Source organism: Peromyscus californicus, unplaced genomic scaffold (genome assembly GCF_007827085.1).
Source record: "Peromyscus californicus insignis strain IS unplaced genomic scaffold, ASM782708v3 Scaffold_5__1_contigs__length_169319896, whole genome shotgun sequence".
NCBI lineage: Eukaryota > Metazoa > Chordata > Mammalia > Rodentia > Cricetidae > Peromyscus > Peromyscus californicus.
In genome coordinates, this window is record NW_026294573.1 from 34,428,673 (window position 1) to 34,446,586 (window position 17,914).

General features: G+C 51.6%; 1 protein-coding gene across 1 annotated transcript in view; it reads right to left on the minus strand.

The window, feature by feature from the left end:
- Positions 1–3,083: 3,083 nt before the first annotated feature.
- Slc2a1 (solute carrier family 2 member 1) overlaps positions 3,084–17,914 on the minus strand; it is a 29,458-nt gene continuing 14,627 nt past the window's right edge. Inside the window, exons 3-10 of the mRNA XM_052716706.1 lie at positions 8,950–9,110; positions 8,596–8,836; positions 7,918–8,080; positions 7,638–7,825; positions 7,255–7,359; positions 6,752–6,853; positions 4,897–5,100; positions 3,084–4,594 (exon numbers count right to left, since the gene is read on the minus strand). Coding sequence (XP_052572666.1) covers positions 4,394–4,594; positions 4,897–5,100; positions 6,752–6,853; positions 7,255–7,359; positions 7,638–7,825; positions 7,918–8,080; positions 8,596–8,836; positions 8,950–9,110 — 1,365 coding nt within the window. The 3' untranslated portion in view covers positions 3,084–4,393. The remainder of the gene's footprint in view (positions 4,595–4,896; positions 5,101–6,751; positions 6,854–7,254; positions 7,360–7,637; positions 7,826–7,917; positions 8,081–8,595; positions 8,837–8,949; positions 9,111–17,914) is intronic.

The window sequence follows — 17,914 nt, forward strand, 5'->3', positions numbered from 1 at the left end:
GCACTCGGGGGGTAGGGCCAGGCAGATCTCTGTGAGTTCGAGGCCAGCCTGGTCTTCAGAGAGCGAGATCCAGGACAGGCACCAAAACTACACAGAGAAACACTGTCTCGAAAAACAAACCAAAACCAAAACCAAACCAAAACAACAACAACAAAAAAACCCACAGTATTTGGTTAAAAGTTTTGAGCTGTATCATGCAATAGTGTGGAGTATTAATCCGTGTGATAATAAGACACATGGTGCTTTAGTGAAATCATTCTGAGTGGATGGATCAGGGTGACCAAATGGACCTGTCCCCTCCAAAGCCATTTATTCTCTGAACAAGAGAGGCAGAAGTTAAAATCAGCCACTAGTAGGCAGCAGTGTGCCCACGAATGGATAGGCCAGGCCTGGACCATTCCTCCCAAGAATGGCCACTTGGTGAATGGGAATCAGGCAGAGTGGGGAAAGCATCTGTGTGAAGTGATCCCAGAGACCCAGACGGGAAAGGGGACATGGTAGCCAAAGACGGAGGGCGTGGCCCCTGGAGGATACGGATAGAGGGAGTGGAGGGCTGTGGTGAGGGGGGCATCACGAAGAGCCTTCTAAGAAAGATAGATATCAAGATGTGCCCACTGACACAACTGAATCCAATCTGATATAAAATCAACCACTTTCTGATCGAAACTGAGGCCTGTTCTACGGGAAGAGAATTCTTGCCTGGTTCTGTAAACCCTCTCAAAGCCCTTGGCTGGAACGGTCACAGGCCCTAGTGGGAAGCTCTAGCTGCTGTTCTGTTGAGTGGCCACGGCACGCCCATCAGTTTGCCTTCTGACAATTCTGTCTATCTCATAGATTAGTGCCACTGCCAGTTTCTGTCGGTTAGTGCCGTGCAGTGGACAGCAGTCCCTGCAGACTCAAAACTGCTCCGTCCAAGGCTCAGGGTCACCGAGGAAGAGAGGGCAGAAAGGGTGCGGGAACAGAAAGATGGGGTGGAGAGTTCTGGACACGATACTGGCTGTGTCGCTCTTGAATGCACAGCAGCTTTGATTGTCCGCACAAGATTGGGCCGTTAACATCCTCTCATGGAGGGAGGCGGGACCCCACCTATGTCTGAGGATCGAGAGGCTGTTAATGGTTGATGATATTTTCTTCAAGGTGTAGTCACTGGCAAGGTGCCCATGCTCCTGTTAGCAAGCTCTCACCTTTGTGTCTGCGAGCAACTCTAGTGAAACTCATGGGTGAGGAGGAGGAAGGAAAGGAGAGGATGAAGAGAAGGAGGAGGAGGAGGAGGAAAGACCAGCAAGATGGCTCAGCAGAAAGAAGTGCTTGCCACTAAAGCCCCACAACCTGAGTTTGATGCCTGGAACCCAAAGGAGAAACCCAGTTCCCACAAGTTGCCCCCTGACGGTCACATACACATGTATGCACCCCCATCACCATTGATGCCAATAATATAATGAAATTCTTAAAATTAAAAAAATGAAGTGGGGGAGGGCTTGCTGAGTAGAGGCAAGGGCTCAGCAAGAGAGAAAGATAACGATGTAATGGAGGTAGGTGGATATGATCAAAATACATGACATCGATGCATAAAATGCCATAATGAAACCCATTATGGGTAATAATGCAATAAAAAAGAAAGATGGGCATTATCCTGAGGGGGACCCAGGGAACGCTTATAAAAAGAGACACAACTAAATTTTAGAAGCATCACTACCATGAGGAGACCCAAGACTGAAAGGAGAGGAGTTGAGGAGGCTGCTGCGTGGCTGGGGAGAGGGCAAGGGGCCGGTACTGCCAGCAGCTGAGTTGGCAGGGGACTGGAGAGACAATCAGAATGGGGGGAGGGCCACGAATACGCAGTTTTGTTAAAAGACAATAGACATTCTTTCCCTATGAATGCATGTACTTTCTGAATCGGCACTCCTGCCTGAAACTGCACTGGAGGAGTTCGGCTGGGAAGCCGGGACTGAGTTCTTGTGCTCTCATTTGAAGTCTTGACCAGACAGATTCTCTGGTGGAACCTGAGATCCTGGAATGGTTCGGCGGCCTTGCCCCTCTGTGCTCTGGAGGAAGGACCGTCGACTCCTGCAGTGGGTGGACAGCACTAGAATGAGGAAAATACAGGCTGCCGCCGAGTTCCGACTGTTTCCAGGGAGACTGAGGCAGGATTGCAGATAAAGTACCAACCTGTCTAGGCGCTGGTGAGAAGGGCGCCAGGGAGCAGCTCGGGTACCTGCTGGCTGCCCATCAGAACCTGAAGGCTTCACCTGATGTCGAACAGGTGAGCTCCTCCCTGGCTCGGAGCCCGCCCCCTCGCTCTGACTGGTGAATACGTCACCTAACCCCGCCTCCCCTGCGCGTCAGTGGGCTGACTGCGTCCTTGCTGCGTGGCTGGGAGGATGGAGCCAACTCGGCCCCTTCTCTGCGCATGCGCGTGGTCCCGTTTGGGGACAGGGTAGGCTCTGGGCTGGGGAGGGCTGCAGAGTCCGGCTTTTTTCAGCCCTGGACCCCAACCAGCTCCTCCCGAACCTGGAAGTCTTTGGGCCTTAGGCCACCCACCTTGCCATGCCCCCAACCGCTGCTGAAGCAGTCCCCACCTGTCCCTACTCTCTTTGCAGAGGTGGGTTCCCAGGCCTTGCAAATGGCAAAAGGCTTACTGACCGCCCATACTCCCCCTTACCCGGCCTCAACAGCTCAGGCTCCGCCCTTCTCAGCTTTGTTCAGTTGGGAAGGGGCTGGAGTAAGACCTTACATTTTCTCTGTAGTTAAGTTTCCTCTCCTTAACCCCCTTGTCATGTTGAAATTCTATAGTTGTCTGCGTAGTCAGGAAGAGAAATTCCCTCTAGGTTTTGTAACCTTTAGAGACAGGATACTCATGGCGCTCTACTACAGCTATTCTTGAGTGCCTAGCCCTGGATTGGATGATGCTGAAAATCCAGTTAAACCTAGATGTCCCTTCAAGTGCGTCTGAATTGAAGGGGGTCTCTGGGAAGGACCTGCCTGTTCAGTGCTGCCCAGACACCCTGGACACCCCCTCAGGTGGCCCGATTTCTGTAAATAAGAAAGCTGCCTTGGATACAAAGCACCATAACAACTCACGGTGGCAGTGTAAACAGCTCATTTTGTTTGGGGGAAAAGGAGACAGGAAAGAGTTGTAAAATACGCTAAAAGCGTGGCTAGGGTGGGGTGGGGTGGTTGAGATTGCATCCATTTTAAACTTCTTGAAGCCTGTCAGGTAAGACACCTATCTTCACTTTCAAGATGTTCAAGCTTGAGTATCAGGACTAGGAGTTATCAGTCTGAAAATAACATGATGAAAATGCTGACTGCCAGGACAGAGAACTTGGGTTTTCTTCTGGGTCAGAGGTCATACAGATTTTTGAGCAATTAAAGGACGTTGAACAGGTGCTTAGAACTGACAGGATCCTGCGCCAAAAAGTCCAAAGCCACTGCATGGTTATAACTATGCTTTGCCTCCCTCTCACTTCCATCCAAACCTGGCTGGCCCCAATCCACAAGCATTTTGAAACCACATTTCTAAAAACCAGCCATTTATATCTGCTTAGGTAAAGTTACAGGAGTATGTTGGTGTATTTACAAGTGGGTTTGTCCAGATATACTATAACTTAGTGTCTGTATTTAATATTGACAACCAAAAAATATATAAATATCTTCCATCTATACACAGCAGGGCAGGAGTGTCCGTGTCTGTCTTCAGCAGTGAGTTCTCAGCCTCCGAGGCCTTCTCATGATGTCTGGCCCTCAGTGCACAGGAGACTGGAATCTGGCAGCCCAGTCTGACCCTTCCCCTCTCCTCCCTGCTCTCCAGTGCTTCCAACTGGTCTCAGGCAAGGAAAGATTAATTGAGTGGTTGGGAAGGAAGAGATAGGAATGGGCGAATCCTAAAAATGGAGCCCGACCCCTATGGTGGGGAGATCCAGGCCTGCGGAAGGGGGCGGCAGCAACCACCTCCTGGGGTAAAGCCTCATAGTTCATAGTTCGATTAGTGTGTCCTTGGTCATAGGTCCAGCCCTACAGATTAGCTTGGCGAAGAAGGCATGTGTCTGGACAGTCTCGGTCCCCACCCTCAGGCGCTGAGCCATTCAAGGTGAAGACTAGGGTGTGAAGATAGGAGAGTGGCTGATAAAAAAAAAATAACAAAATCAGTAATAAAAAAAATTATAAAACCTGTTGCTTATCTGAACAGATTTGAGCAACAGTCTTGCTTTCGTTAAAATTCTGGAGCCATCCAAGTCCTGAATATTCTTCTGGACATCTTTGCTGGCTGAAGAAAGGCGCCCGAGCCCGGCTCGCCTGAGATCTGTCCGTTTGGAAGAGGTCTCATCTAGCTGCCTGTGCTCCAGAGATCCTTGGGGCTGCTGGGAGCAGGCCGGGCTGGGTGTGGGGCTCCTCACACTTGGGAGTCGGCCCCCAGAGGGTGGAAGAGCTCCTCAGGTGTCTTGTCACTTTGGTTTGCACCCCCCTGCCGGAAGCCAGACGCGATCTCATCGAAGGTCCGGCCTTTGGTCTCGGGAACTTTGAAGTAGGTGAAGATGAAGAAGAGCACCAGGAGCACCGTGAAGATGATGAAGACATAGGGACCACACAGTTGCTGGAAAACAGACACACCATCACCATCTGTCCTGGCTAAAAGGACTCTACCCCTGAGCCTTTGATCTGAAGGAGGGAATAACTGCTACCAGCCACCCAGGCGTGCTATAAAAACTAAATGAGACTGCTCACATCTGACTTGTGACAGGCTCCAGAACTGGCATGAAAACTAAGGGAAGAGCCTGGGCTGGGCAGTGTTTGGCCAGGTGACATGGGCTTCTGAGCCCAACTGCTTGTCAACATGACTCTTGAATAACAAGGGTGAGCACTTCAGATAACTGGACAGAGAAGATGTTTTCTCACCTCCACATACTGGAAGCACATGCCCACGATGAAATTTGAGGTCCAGTTGGAGAAGCCAGCCACAGCAATAGCAGCAGGACGGGGCCCCTGGCTGAACAGCTCGGCCACAATGAACCATGGGATGGGACCAGGGCCTACTTCAAAGAAGGCCACAAAGCCAAAGATGGCCACAATGCTCAGATAGGACATCCAGGGCAGTTGTTCCTGTGGACAGAGATGGGGTGAGAGGTTAGACTGGGAGATGACGGCTTCTCAGAAGGAAGAGAAGCTGCACAAGTCTCCACACTGGGCTTGAGGTCACCCTGATTGTTACACAACCCAATGTGGTGGTTTGAATGAGAATGGCCCCCAGAGGCTCATGCCTGGTCCCCAGTTGGTGGAACTGTTTGGGAAGGATAGGGGGTGTGGCCTCATTGGAAGAGGTGTGTCACTGGGAGTGGGGTTTCAGGTTTCAAATCGGAGTTCTCTCTGCCTCACGCTTGTGGGTAAGGATGTAAGTAAGCTCTCAGTAACTGCTCTAGTACCATGTCTGCCTACCTGCTACTTTGCTCCCTGCCATGATGGTCATAGGCTAGCCCCCAAACATAATGCTCTCTTCTATAAGTTGCCTTGCATGGTGTCTCATCCAGCAATAAAAAAAGGAACTGAGACACCTTGGTCTCAGTCTCACAAGAATCTACTCTGCCTATCCTCTAGTGCTCTTGGGACTGTCCCTAGTGCTTTTCCTCGCTTGGGTTGGACACAGGAGTGTGTAGGAGTGAGTCAGTGTGTGTGTGTGTGTGTGTGTGTGTGTGTGTGTGTGTACACCTGAATGGTACAGGTTGTCATAGTGATTAGTGACAGGCTGGGGACCAGTCAACCTAAGGTCAATTCTTAGCTTCCTTCCTTATCCAACATGGGGCTTTACTTTTAGTTTCAGTAAAAAGGCTGAACACATTTTTAATCTGAAGTCAGAAATGCAAAATGCTTCAAAATCTGAAGCTTGGTGAGCGCTGGTAACTGACACCAGAAGTGGAAAATTCCACACCTGACCATGCATGATGTCAGTCATGATAACAAAAAAAAAAAGCCATTTAAATTTGCCACCAGCCTATGTGTGGAAGGCACATGTGAAACATAATGAATTTTACGTTTAGACTTCAGTCCTAGTCTGACAGTAACTTATTGTGTATATGCAGGCAATCCCTTATCTGGAACCCAAGGTGTATATGCAGGCAATCCCTTATCTGGAACCCAAGGTGTATATGCAGGCAATCCCTTATCTGGAACCCAATATGCAGGCAATCCCTTATCTGGAACCCAAGGTGTATATGCAGGCAATCCCTTATCTGGAACCCAAGGTGTATATGCAGGCATTCCCTTATCTGGAACCCAATATGCAGGCATCCCCATATCTAAAACCCAAGGCATATCTGGTCTGAGCACTTCGGGAAAGGGATGCTCAATCTACAACATCTAACTGCACAACTCCTGTCTGGAGAATGGAGACAAGTGTGTCTGTGTACCTCTGTGGCATGGAGGGGACATTATACGGCTCAGGTTGCTGTGGAGATGAATTGAGGCTACAGGAAAAGGCTCTGCAAGGTTCAGTGTTGGGCAAGGCAGTTTCATACGGAGATGAGAGCTTGGGTTCTCCAGTTAGACAGGCTGGGTCAGGAAATCCCCAACCAGGGAGGGGAGAAAAAACTCAAGATGGGAGGAGACAACTTGAGTAGCACAAGGTCAGGCCCCAGTCCAGAGGCACACACCCACACTGGGCAGCCTAGGTTGGGTGCAACATGGGCATTTGGGGATCCAAATCCAGGTGGAATCTACCGTCATGGGCGCCTGGGTCTTCCAGGGCGTGTCCACTCACCAGTAGGGCCAGTGCGATGGTCATGAGTACAGCACAGCCTGCCATGCCAGCCAGGCCAATGAGGTGCAGGGTCCGCCGTCCAGCTCGCTCTACCACAAACAGCTGTAGACAAAGAAAAAGTTAAGTTCCCCTTGCCTGTCCGATGCCTCCTGGAGCCTACCTGCGCAGAGGCTCACCTCAATAGCCAAATACAAATAGGCACTCTACACACTAGTGGGGGAAACACCTTTCCCCACCAGGCTGTAGCTTGGGGGCCTCATAACTGAGTCCAATAGTAACAGGGTGAGAGGTGGCCCTGGGGATCAGACAGCAAAAGCATCCTGGCTGTGACCTTGGGAGAGCACTTGCCTTCTCACCTCCCTGGGCGTCTGTGTCAGTTGCAGTGTGAGCAATGAGCCTCACAAATTTATTGACACAAGCTTGGTTCCCAGGATAGGCTGTCATTCTGTCATGAGGCCCTGAGCTGGACCCTGGCTGCTGCCCGAAAGCAAGCGAAGACTCACCGACACCACAGTGAAGGCTGTGTTGACGATACCGGAGCCGATGGTGGCATACACAGGCTGCTGCACACCTGCCTTCTCGAAGATGCTCGTTGAGTAATAGAACACCTGCCAGAAAGGGAGACAGTTGGCAATCTGCCGTGCTTACAGCCTTCTCCTGCCTTTGTACTGGTTACTAGTGGGCGTGACACCCAAGGTGAACAAGTGGGGTGGGGGTGGCGGGGAGATGAATACTTCTCAGGCAGGTGGACTCCGCCACAGGTTTTGGATCCACAGGTATATTACTTTGGCAGAACTTGCTTATAGTTTGTTTGGGATTCACGCACGGTGCACACTTGAGCCTGGACTTGGCCGGGGCCACAGGAAGGGGTAGGTGGGGTACTCACAGCATTGATGCCCGACAGCTGCTGGGACAGCTGCAGCACCACAGCAATGAGGATGGGCTGGCGGTAGGCGGGAGAGCGGAACAACTCCAGGATAGTGACCTTCTTCTCCCTCATCATCTGCCGACCCTCTTCTTTCATCTCCTGCAGGTCTCGGGTCACATCGGCTGTCCCTCGAAGCTTCTTCAGCACTGGTGGGACCGGAGGGAAGGTGAGGTGGCTCAGAGTGGGAAAAAGGCCTGAGCTCAGGGGGGCAGGGAGGAGGGCAGGGCCCAGCCCGTACCACTCTTGGCCCGGTTCTCCTCGTTCCGATTGATGAGCAGGAAGCGGGGGCTCTCGGGGCAGAAGGGCAACAGGATGCACTGTAGCAGGGCTGGGATGAAGATGACACTGAGCAGTAGAGGCCACAATTTTGCATTGCCCATGATGGAGTCCAAGCCGAACACCTGGACAAAGAAAGCAGGGACTGTGAGTACCCCTGCCCTGGCCCTACTCAAGTACCCATTCCACTCTCCTAGCCCACCAGCTGCTAGGAGACGGGAACACTTTGTTGAGCCTGTTGCTCATCTGTAAAACCAGCTCAAATTATAAGGACAAGGGACAAGGCCACATATAAATGTGTCAAGCACAGCTTGTAGAGATTGTTACTCAGCTCCAGGAGGATGAAAGGATGGGAATGGAGGAGCCTCGAGAAGGTACAGTATGCATGAGGCTTACAGGCCTGGAGGCCCAGGAGCCCAGCACGTTGAAGTGGGGCCCCTGTGATGAAAGGAGAGGAGAAGGCCAGGGGCTCTTGCTCTTAGGCTGGTGTAGGGTGGGGGTTATGTGTGCCCTGTCTACCGGGAGACTGCCCTAGGTAAGGCTGGGTAGAGAAGCTCTGCTCTGCTGGACTGTGACCTGAGTGAGGGCCAGAGCTGTGGGCAGAGGCAGTACTGGGCAGGAAGACCCAGAACTGGCTTACCTGGGCAATGAGGATGCCAACGACGATGCCGAGCTGGTGCAGCGTGCCTAGGGCTCCACGAAGAGCTGTGGGTGACACCTCTCCCACATACATGGGTACAAAGCCAGTGGTCAGGCCACAGTACACTCCAATGATGAAGCGGCCCAGGATCAGCATCTCAAAAGACTTGCCCAGTTTGGAGAAGCCCATGAGCACGGCAGACACAAAGGCCAAAAGGTTCATCATCAGCATGGAGTTCCGCCTGGGGGCAGATCACAGGTCAGCCAGCTCCCAGGACCCCTGGACTCCCCAACTTCCCCCCAGAACTCTTTAAGATAGCATCCCCAAGGCTGAGCTGGGGCCTTTCCTGCTTACCTGCCAAAGCGATTAACAAAAAGGCCCACAGAGAAGGAACCAATCATGCCCCCGACGGAGAAGATGGCCACTGAGAGGGACCAGAGTGTGGTGAGTGTGGTGGGCTGGATGGGTTCTCCATATCGGTGGGCCCATGTCTGGTTGTAGAACTCCTCAATTACCTGCGGGAGAAGATCCTGGGTGAGTGGCCCCTCCAGACAGAGCAGCTACTTCACCACAAGATGCCAGGGCTTGGCTCTTCTGCGAACACACTGTGTTCTTCACCTGCTTCTTCCTTTATGTAGGTTCAGTTTCCTTGGGTGAGAGGGGGACTGGGCTCTCCCCACTTCCAAGGTGCTCAAGACTTGCTCAGGAAGATGGCCAAGGATGACAGAGCCAGTTTGGGCACAGAGCAGGAAGGCATAGGAGAAAAAATGCTTCTGCCCATTTGCCCCCTTTTCAGATGGCTCCATGTACACTCTAGGCCACTAGGCCACAGCTGTAGGCCCGGGCCCTCTCCCAAGCTCCTGTTGGGGAAGAAGCACAGCTGGACAGACAGGTTCTGCCATTCTGAGGGCCTGTGGGAAGTGCACACTCACTGACTTTGCATTTTGAGCCTGGAGGACTTAAGGACACGCTCTAAGGCACACTGTCACTTTCTGTCTCCTAGGCCAGCTCCCCTGTGGCTGGCTGGAAATGCCACCTTAAAGGAACCATGGCCTCCTTCCCTTTCTAAGTGCTCAGATGGGAGGTTCGGGGAAAGGCCCTGGGCAAGGAAGTGGTTCCAGGAACTGGAGACATTTGTCCTGGTGTGGGCCTGCTCACTAGCCCTGCCCCCACACCAGGGAGGGCCTAACCTGGTGCCAAGGATGTGGCCGTAAGCAGGTGGTGCTGGTTCTGACACACTCACCACACTGTCAGGCAACATGGACAACACCCAGTGCCACAGACTTAGCCAGACCCACCCAGAACACACAGCCATGGACAGGCCCAAGTGCACATAGAGAAACAACTTTCGGTGTGCACGCCCTGGCATGCATGACACATACTGGACTTCCATTCCACTTCACTTTCTTTCTCTTTGAAACAGTAATCCTCCCGCCTCAGCCTCTTGAATGTTAAGATCATGGATATGAGTGACCATGGTCATATGGTACTCATAAGGCTCTCAGTTTTGGCCAGTCACAACCCCTCCTCCTTTATATCACTGCAGCTCTTACACAATTCCACACTGACACAAGCCAGTCCCTCCCAGGTGCACACGGAGCAGCACACACCTCCTCCATAGCCACTGCTTGAGTCCTTCTGATTCCAAATACTGAAGAAAGGAAGGGGTGAATGGCTGCTCTTGCCAAAGGAAAAGGGTGTGTGTGTGTGTGTGTGGTGGGGCCTGGGCTTGCTCTGCTCTCATGGTTTGACAGAGCCAGGCTCCAGGGGTTAAGGACAGACTGATGGAAAAGGTAACCTAAGCACATACTTGGCTGCTGTATAAAGGGAAGCCAGACAGTGCAGGGGTCAGAACCTGGTACCGAATGGAAACACAATCAAGTTCTGAGCCCAGGCCTACTCCTTTGCTCCAGGGTGACAGTGGACAAGTCAGGACAGCTCTGAGCTCCGACTGCCTCTTCTCCAATGCACCGTGGTTGCGCATCATTTAACAGGGGCACAGTCTAAGAAATGTGTTAATACGTGAGTCCACTGTGCGAACATCAGAGTGCATTTAGAATAAACCTAAACGGTGTGGGTCAATCAGGGGCTCTTGATGCAATTAAGAGACGGCAAACACGAGCTACGCCAGGACGCGTCTGTGCACCCAGCAGGCTGTTTCAGGGCAGGCTGTTCTAGTATGCAGAAGGAACTCACTGAAATTATGATAAAAAAAAATACTAGATAAACTAAGAACAGCTACCTCTATTGTCATTTTATAATTTTTTAAAAATGTATTTTAAATTATATGCATGTATGTTTGTATCTCTATATGGCTATGTGTACATGACTACAGGTGCTTATGTGGGCCAGAAGAGGGTGTCAGACCCCCTGGAGATGGAGTTACAGGAAGTTGTCAGCCACCTAGTATGGGTGCTGAGAACTAAATCTGGGTTCTCCACAAAAGGAATCGTCCTCTGTACCACTGAGGCATCTCTCCAGCCCCACGGACATCCCTATATGTAGTATTGCTCTTTGTACATGACCACGTGTGCTAAACACTGAGATATATCCATAGTCCTGTGCTAAACTTTTATGGCTGATAGCATAGTGGGTATGTTTACAGACTTAAGAGCAATGCTGGTATGCCAATGTTTCTAGACCACAGGAGTATTTGCTACATGTCTTTGTTTTGTGATGCTGGGATAAACTCAGGGCCTTGTACATGCTGGTCAAGTGCTCTACCACTGAGCTACTTTCAGCTGTTATATTAGGACAGCCACTCTGAACACACAGTCTGTCATTGAAAGGTCTTTGGTGGCACCTGATTGCCTCCTTTACAATGCCAGGAGAAATTCAGGAAACATACTTACGGCACCCACCGCAACACTACTGGCCCCAGTGCAGTGGAAGCAGTGACTAAGTCTGACTACACTTTCCTGCCACAATTTAACATTACGAGTCATGCCTGTTAACCCAGCCGCCATTCCGATTGCCATCATCTCCGTTACCTCCCCATCCTGCTGTCTGTCACTCCTGCCTCTGAGATCTAGCCCAGAGATTTCCAGACTCCCAGGAGTTTGTCCTCCTGGAGGTCAGGGGTCAGAGCCAGTGGTAGGGGTACCTTGAGTCAACAAAGGCTCTTGGGCTCTCTTCCTCGAGACCCTTGGGCCTACAGGGTGCAGAGACCAGGCTGACTCCATCAAACAAAACAAAGTGCTTGTGTTCTTCCAGGGATAACACACCCCAGAGAACTGCAGGAATGGCAAGGCCCCGTTTATCAGGCTCTGCAGAGAACAAGCCGTTCTGAATAAGGGAGCCGTAGAGATAAATGACGAGCTTTTCTCCAGGGCCCACAACTGGGAATTGGGACTGTTCCCCTTTGGTCACTCAGGGTGACCAAGCAGACCCACAAGAAGAACTGAAAGCTATTGAGGTCCTTGCAGGCAAAACACTCAAATATTTAAAACAAATAAACAAACAAATCATCAATTTTTTTGAGGCAGGGTCTCTATATAGCCCTGGCTGTCCTGGAATTCTCTATGTAGACACCAGGCTGTCCTTGAACTCAGAGTTCTGCCTGCCTCTGCCTCCAGAGTATTGGGATTAAAGGCATTTGACATCACAACATCACAACTGACTAGAAAATAATGGAGCTTATCTGAACTGTGTGCAGCCAGTGGATTTGTGCTGAGAGTGTCACTTAAAACTTAAGCTGCCTAGACGAACCTAAGGATGGGCACTGAGCTTCTCTTCACAGCTCAGGTCTTTAGCACTCCTCACAGTGCAGGGAGAGCGGCAGAGTGATGAGGTGCTTCCAAGCTCTCCCACATCCAGGTAAGTCTCGGGCCTGGATGGTCAGACATGAGCCGAAGCTCACACTCTCCCGGCTCTCTATGCTGCTCAGCCCCTCTGCTGAGCACTAAGAACTGTGGGCTTCCTAGACTTCAGCACCACTGGCCCCACACTCAGGGACAGCGGAGTCTGAGCGGTGGGTTTCCACTCAGAATCAGGAATATTGTGTCGTGAGTTTTCCAGTCCTTTGCCGTTAGAGACTCTCCTTTTGCAGGTTCATATGGGGCTCCAAGCTGACACTTGGCTCAGGAAAGAGTGGTCGCAGAGAATCCTAATCCTATATGGGGAATAATTCTAGGCTCACCTTCCCCATCCAGCCACCGCCCTCAGCATCCTCCTGGGAGAGAAAAGCTGTCCCCAGAGACAGAGTGCCTGCTCACTACTCCTCACAGAACCCCATGGAGCAGCCTCCTCAGCCCTGGCTTATGTTTGAGGTGAGGAGCAGCAGCTGCCTCCTGTCCTGAAGGTTCCTACCCCTTCTGCCAATCACAAGCCCAAGAACTGTCCCTGATGCTGCCACTGCCCTGCCCCAGCCATCCCAGGTCTGCTGAATGTGGCGCAACATCTGTCCTAGGTCTAACCTGTGTTCTGCTCCTGTCTATCACCCCCAAAGCCACGCCTGTCTTGGGAACAATTGAAGCAAACTGGCCTAGAGCAGAAACAGGCAATAGTTGAGGTTAAGTAGGCCTATTCAGAAGGGCCTAAGGCCATACACGGCTCTTACTCGCTTTTCAAATAACCCTTTTAAAGTGTAAAGCCAGGGGGCTGGAGAGACGGCTCAACACTTGCTGCTCCTGCAGAAGAGCCAGGTTCTGTTCCCAGCACCCACATGCCAGCTCACAACCACCTGCAATGCCAGCTCTAGGGGGTCTGCTGCTCTTTTCTAGCCTCTGTGAGCACGTGGTGCAGACACACAGGTAAAATTAAAATCAAACAAAATAAATGTGAAGCCATTTCTTCATGGGTTCATGTTGAGGAGACAGGGAGGTCCTGGCCAGTTGAGAGAATTGTCATGGAACTGGCCTGTCACAAGAGCTGAGGTCCCAGTGATGCTCTTGGTTAGTGCAGAGAGCACCCAGGTTGGTATGGGAAGGAAGCACACTGGCTCTGTGCAGCTGAGGTCCTGGGGCTTGGACAGTTGGCAGGAAAAAGCTAGTCCTCACCAGGCAGCTCCCCTGAGGTCAGGGGAGGGAGCTGTACATGTCCAAGGACATCTTGGAAATCCCAGGGCCACACTCTACCAGGCCCAGGCAACTGTGGGTGAGCGTGTCTGCTCTCTACAGAGAAGTTCTCACTTCCGCTCTGTGGTGGCAGGGTGGTGTCTGTAGAGGGATGTGAGGCAGAACATGTAGCCTATGCACAGAATAAACCGTTGATGATGTCACTGTTGCGCCCAAGGACAGAAGCCAGAAGGGGACTAGGGGATGCCTAGGCTACAGAGTGCTTATTTAGCATACACCCGGCCCTAAGGTTCAAGCCCCAGAATAACAAAAACAAGCAAATCCAACAAAAAACGAGAATCCAAAAAACCTCAAACAAACACAAACTACAAAGGAGCATTTGAGGCAGGGTTCACAGCTTACGTTGCTAGGCACAGGTGACTACCATATGGACTACACAGGGCAGGAAGAACCCAAAGAAATTCAGAGGCCTGACTCAGGGACCCCAGGACAGAAGCCCCAGGTTCCTAGGTTTCTGAGAAAGAGGCTCCCCACCTCAGGAGTGGGAGTTGCCTGTTGTGGGGAGCTTGCTAAAGGTAAGTCTGAAGCCACATACAGCCTGTCACTTGCCTTTCTTTTAACCCTTTCACAGTGTGAAACCTATTTTGGCTCACAGGCTACATACACATGGGGTGCTGGCTAGCTCGGCCATGCTGCTGACGTGACCTAGAGTTCTGATCTGCTGCAGAAGTGTCTTTGGGAACCTCTGGCTGCTCTCAGTACTCATCCTTTGGATAGTCTACTTTCAGGCCTGAATCTTCTCCCACATCCCAATGATTCCCTCAGCTCTCTTTCCTCCATGTTCTGTGTGGATGAAGAGGGTATGGTCACAGCCTTCTCACTCCTCTTACAAGGAGAAAGGGGTCAGACTGTCCAGCTCAGTACCTTGGCCTGGACTTGACCCCCACTCCCAGCCTCTCATCTTTCCCAGAAGGCTGCAGGCCCCTGCATCTCTCTGTAACAATCAATGCAGCTACACCCTAGGGTCAACTCTGAACCCAGATGTTCCAGGTGGGTCTGGACAAACAGCCCCACCCACTGTGTCCCCAGGGACCCTCTCTGAAGCCAGGGAAGAGGAGGCTCAGGTTAAAGCTGGAAGCAGAGTCAGACCACCCAGGCTGCTTCAGAAGATGCAGAACTGGCCTTCCTCCTTGCCAAGGATAGGCCTCTCTCAGCCTGCTGGCAAGTGATCCCTTCCCCTGCTCCACGGCCTGCAGGAGCTTCCCACGGAGACACAGACCTTCACCTCACTGTGGCAGCCGCAGCAGGCAGAGCCACCTCAGCCCTCAGGATGAAGCGTCTCCTCAGCAGTACTATGACTCACATCCTTTCTGGGCAGACCGTGACCCCACATCTCAGACTGCTCCTTTCTTTCCACCCAATCACCTTTCAGAAAATGCAACGACCTTCTGGGAAGTCCCCCTGACGAGCACTCCTCCTTCCTCAGTGCAGAGTACCCATGGTGCTACGGGCGAGAAAACAGAGTCAACGCCCCCTCTGTTCCTCTGCCCGTCCACGTTTCTATCACCGTCCTCGGACAGCTGACGAACGAGAAGGTGATGTGATCTAGAACAAACCCTAACATGATCTGATCCACTGGTGCTGGCCATGGGGGACAAAGGGGGTCTGCGATGACGGGGCGGGCTGTGACAGCATGAGGGTTTGTACAACAGCTGTGTGGGAAGTTCTTGAGTTATATGTACAGGACTAGACTTGACTCAGCTCTGAGCTCAGAGCAGTGGGCTAGCAGTGTGACAAGTGTGGGCAAGCGTCCAGAGGCAGAGGATCTGTGTGAGTTCAAGGCCAGCCTGGTGGGGAGGGAGGGAAGGAGAGAGAGGGGGAAGAGAGAGAATTATGTTTAGATGCCACCCTTCCTCAGTGCCTGTCTCTCACAGAGGTTGAGCACACAACAGAGCCAGACTCTCTGGATTCAAACTCCAGCTCGGCTCTGTGCTAGTGGTGTGTCCTTGGTATAGTTTCTTCACATCTCTGCACTCCCTTCTTAGAAAATGGAGATTATGGTGCCTACTTGATGAGGTTATGATGACAACTGAGTGGCCATTTCTAAAGCACTTAGAATACATACAGGCGACTAAGTAAGCTGTAAGGGTCCGTGGTGAGAGGTGAGAAGGGCCACACTAAGGCTGTTTGTATCCCCATTGAGGAGAGGAGTCGGCTCAGCCTCAGGGGCACTGGGCTGAGGCTGGGAAGCAGGTCTAGCTCAGGTCGGTTCTTTCACTGGCTAAGCCAGGTCACTTCAGGCAAGGCCTCATTTACTGTGTAGACCGGGATCCTCCCTTGTCAAACAAGAGCGGCTGAGCTGATATTAGGCCCCTCCCAACAGCCTCTCTGGGTTGCATGGGTGCCATTTTCTCAGATGTGCTGGGTCTTGCCCCTCAAACAAAGAGACACTGTGTAGGTCAGCCCAGGGTAGTATTCAGGGTGTCGCTGTGCAGTTACTGGGTCCCTCCGTGGCCAGGCTCACCTTTTCTACCTCATCTTAGAGTGATTGGTCCAGAGTCCAACACGCTGACCCCTCCCCTTGTCCCATTCCACCCCAGCTCAGCCATTCACTCTCCAGATGCTCTTTCCCAGCCTCGGTTTCCTCATCCACAAAAAGGAAGGCAGTCTTGCCTGCCAGGCTTACAAGGTGCAGGGAGAGGAGGTAATTTGAGGGCAAGTGCTATATAAACACTTAAGATAACATCATGATTAATTACCACTTCCGGGTAGAAGCCTTTCAGGCCTGTTTTATGGCAAAGAACAAACCCCTGGTAATGAATGGAGGGACGTCTACTCACTGTGGGCAAAGCCTTAAGAGCACGGCCACCCTAAAGGAAGTACTTGACCAGACCGGGAAGTTGAGTGCCAGTGCAGATGACAGATTCCACAGGAGGGGAGCCCTTTCCTGACCAAGTCCTTGCACACTTTTTGACTGAGCGCGTGGCCCTCCTTGCTGTGGGCCCAACCTCCCCTTCCAGGTGTGAGTGCCAAACCCTTCATAAAGTCCTTCTGCTGCTGCCCTCCCCTAACCTCTCCTCTTCTGCAATCTGTGGGTTCAACCAGCTGGGGAACATAAATATTTGTAGGAAAAACTGCATCTGAGCTGGCCATGGACAGACCTTTGTCATTAATCCCTAAACAATACGGCGAGTATAGTAGATAAATACTGACGACAACATTTATATGGTCTCAGATGCAGGTAATCCAGCGATGAGTGTGCGAGAGAAACGATGTACAGATTTAGGCAGTACTGTGCTACTCTGTATGGGGTCCTGAGTGTCCAGGATTTCAGTATACATGGGGGATGGGAGGGTCCCGGAACCTACCCCTCACAGATTCCCACATTCTCCTTTTCCTAAGAGCTTTCCCCCACCCCTCTAGATGGGGTGGTTTTAGAAACCAGAATGTGTTCTACGGTGTCATGGCCATATCTCCTCGCAGAGTGCAGGGTCTGGCAGAGTGGATTCTGGGTGAGTCCTTGTTGAATGCCAGTGCTGGCAGAATCCAATCACTGTGCCTTCCTCGGGCAATGGAGTCAATCTCATCCGAGTATGGTGGGCCACTCTGTGTGCTACACGCCGGCTGAGCCACACTTTAGTGTTCTACTCTTACATACTTCGATCCTCTTTTCATATGATAAATTACCTACTTGGAAAAACTCCAGCCAAGCTCGAGAGAAGTGTCTGCAAAGCGCAGAAATGGACAGACTAGTACCACCGTGTCTGGCTCAGAATTTCACTCCACTATGGTTGTTCTCACGTCTGGCTCCTGAGAAGTGCCATTTGGACAGGTGTCCCTGGTGGCTGGCTGCTGGCTACTCTCATAAATGCAGTTCACTGGCTGGGCCCTCTGTGTGGCTTACCTGTCCTCTGACACCATGGTCACCTCCATCCCTGCACTAGCCAGCCTTCCACTGTTTCTTACTAGCTAGGCCTCCAAGGCAGACAAACTCAATCTAGCTTTGCTCACATCTTCAGAAGTATCGTGTCCCTCCTTGCCAAGAGCAGTCTCCCTGCACTTACCTCCTCAGCTTTTCCCTCTCCTCTACTGATGCCTTACACCATGTCTATAAAGGAAATCTGGAATAAAAACAAAATCCCAACACAAACACCAATCTCAAGTGAGTCCTCCGGCCACTCCGACTTTTTCTCTCTTTTCTACCAAGTCTTCTCAAGTCTCTTGAGCCTGATTGGATTCTAGGTGTGCACCACCATGCCCTGCATGCCCGCCTGGCTTTAGATGTCAGCTCTTCTCCATCTGTC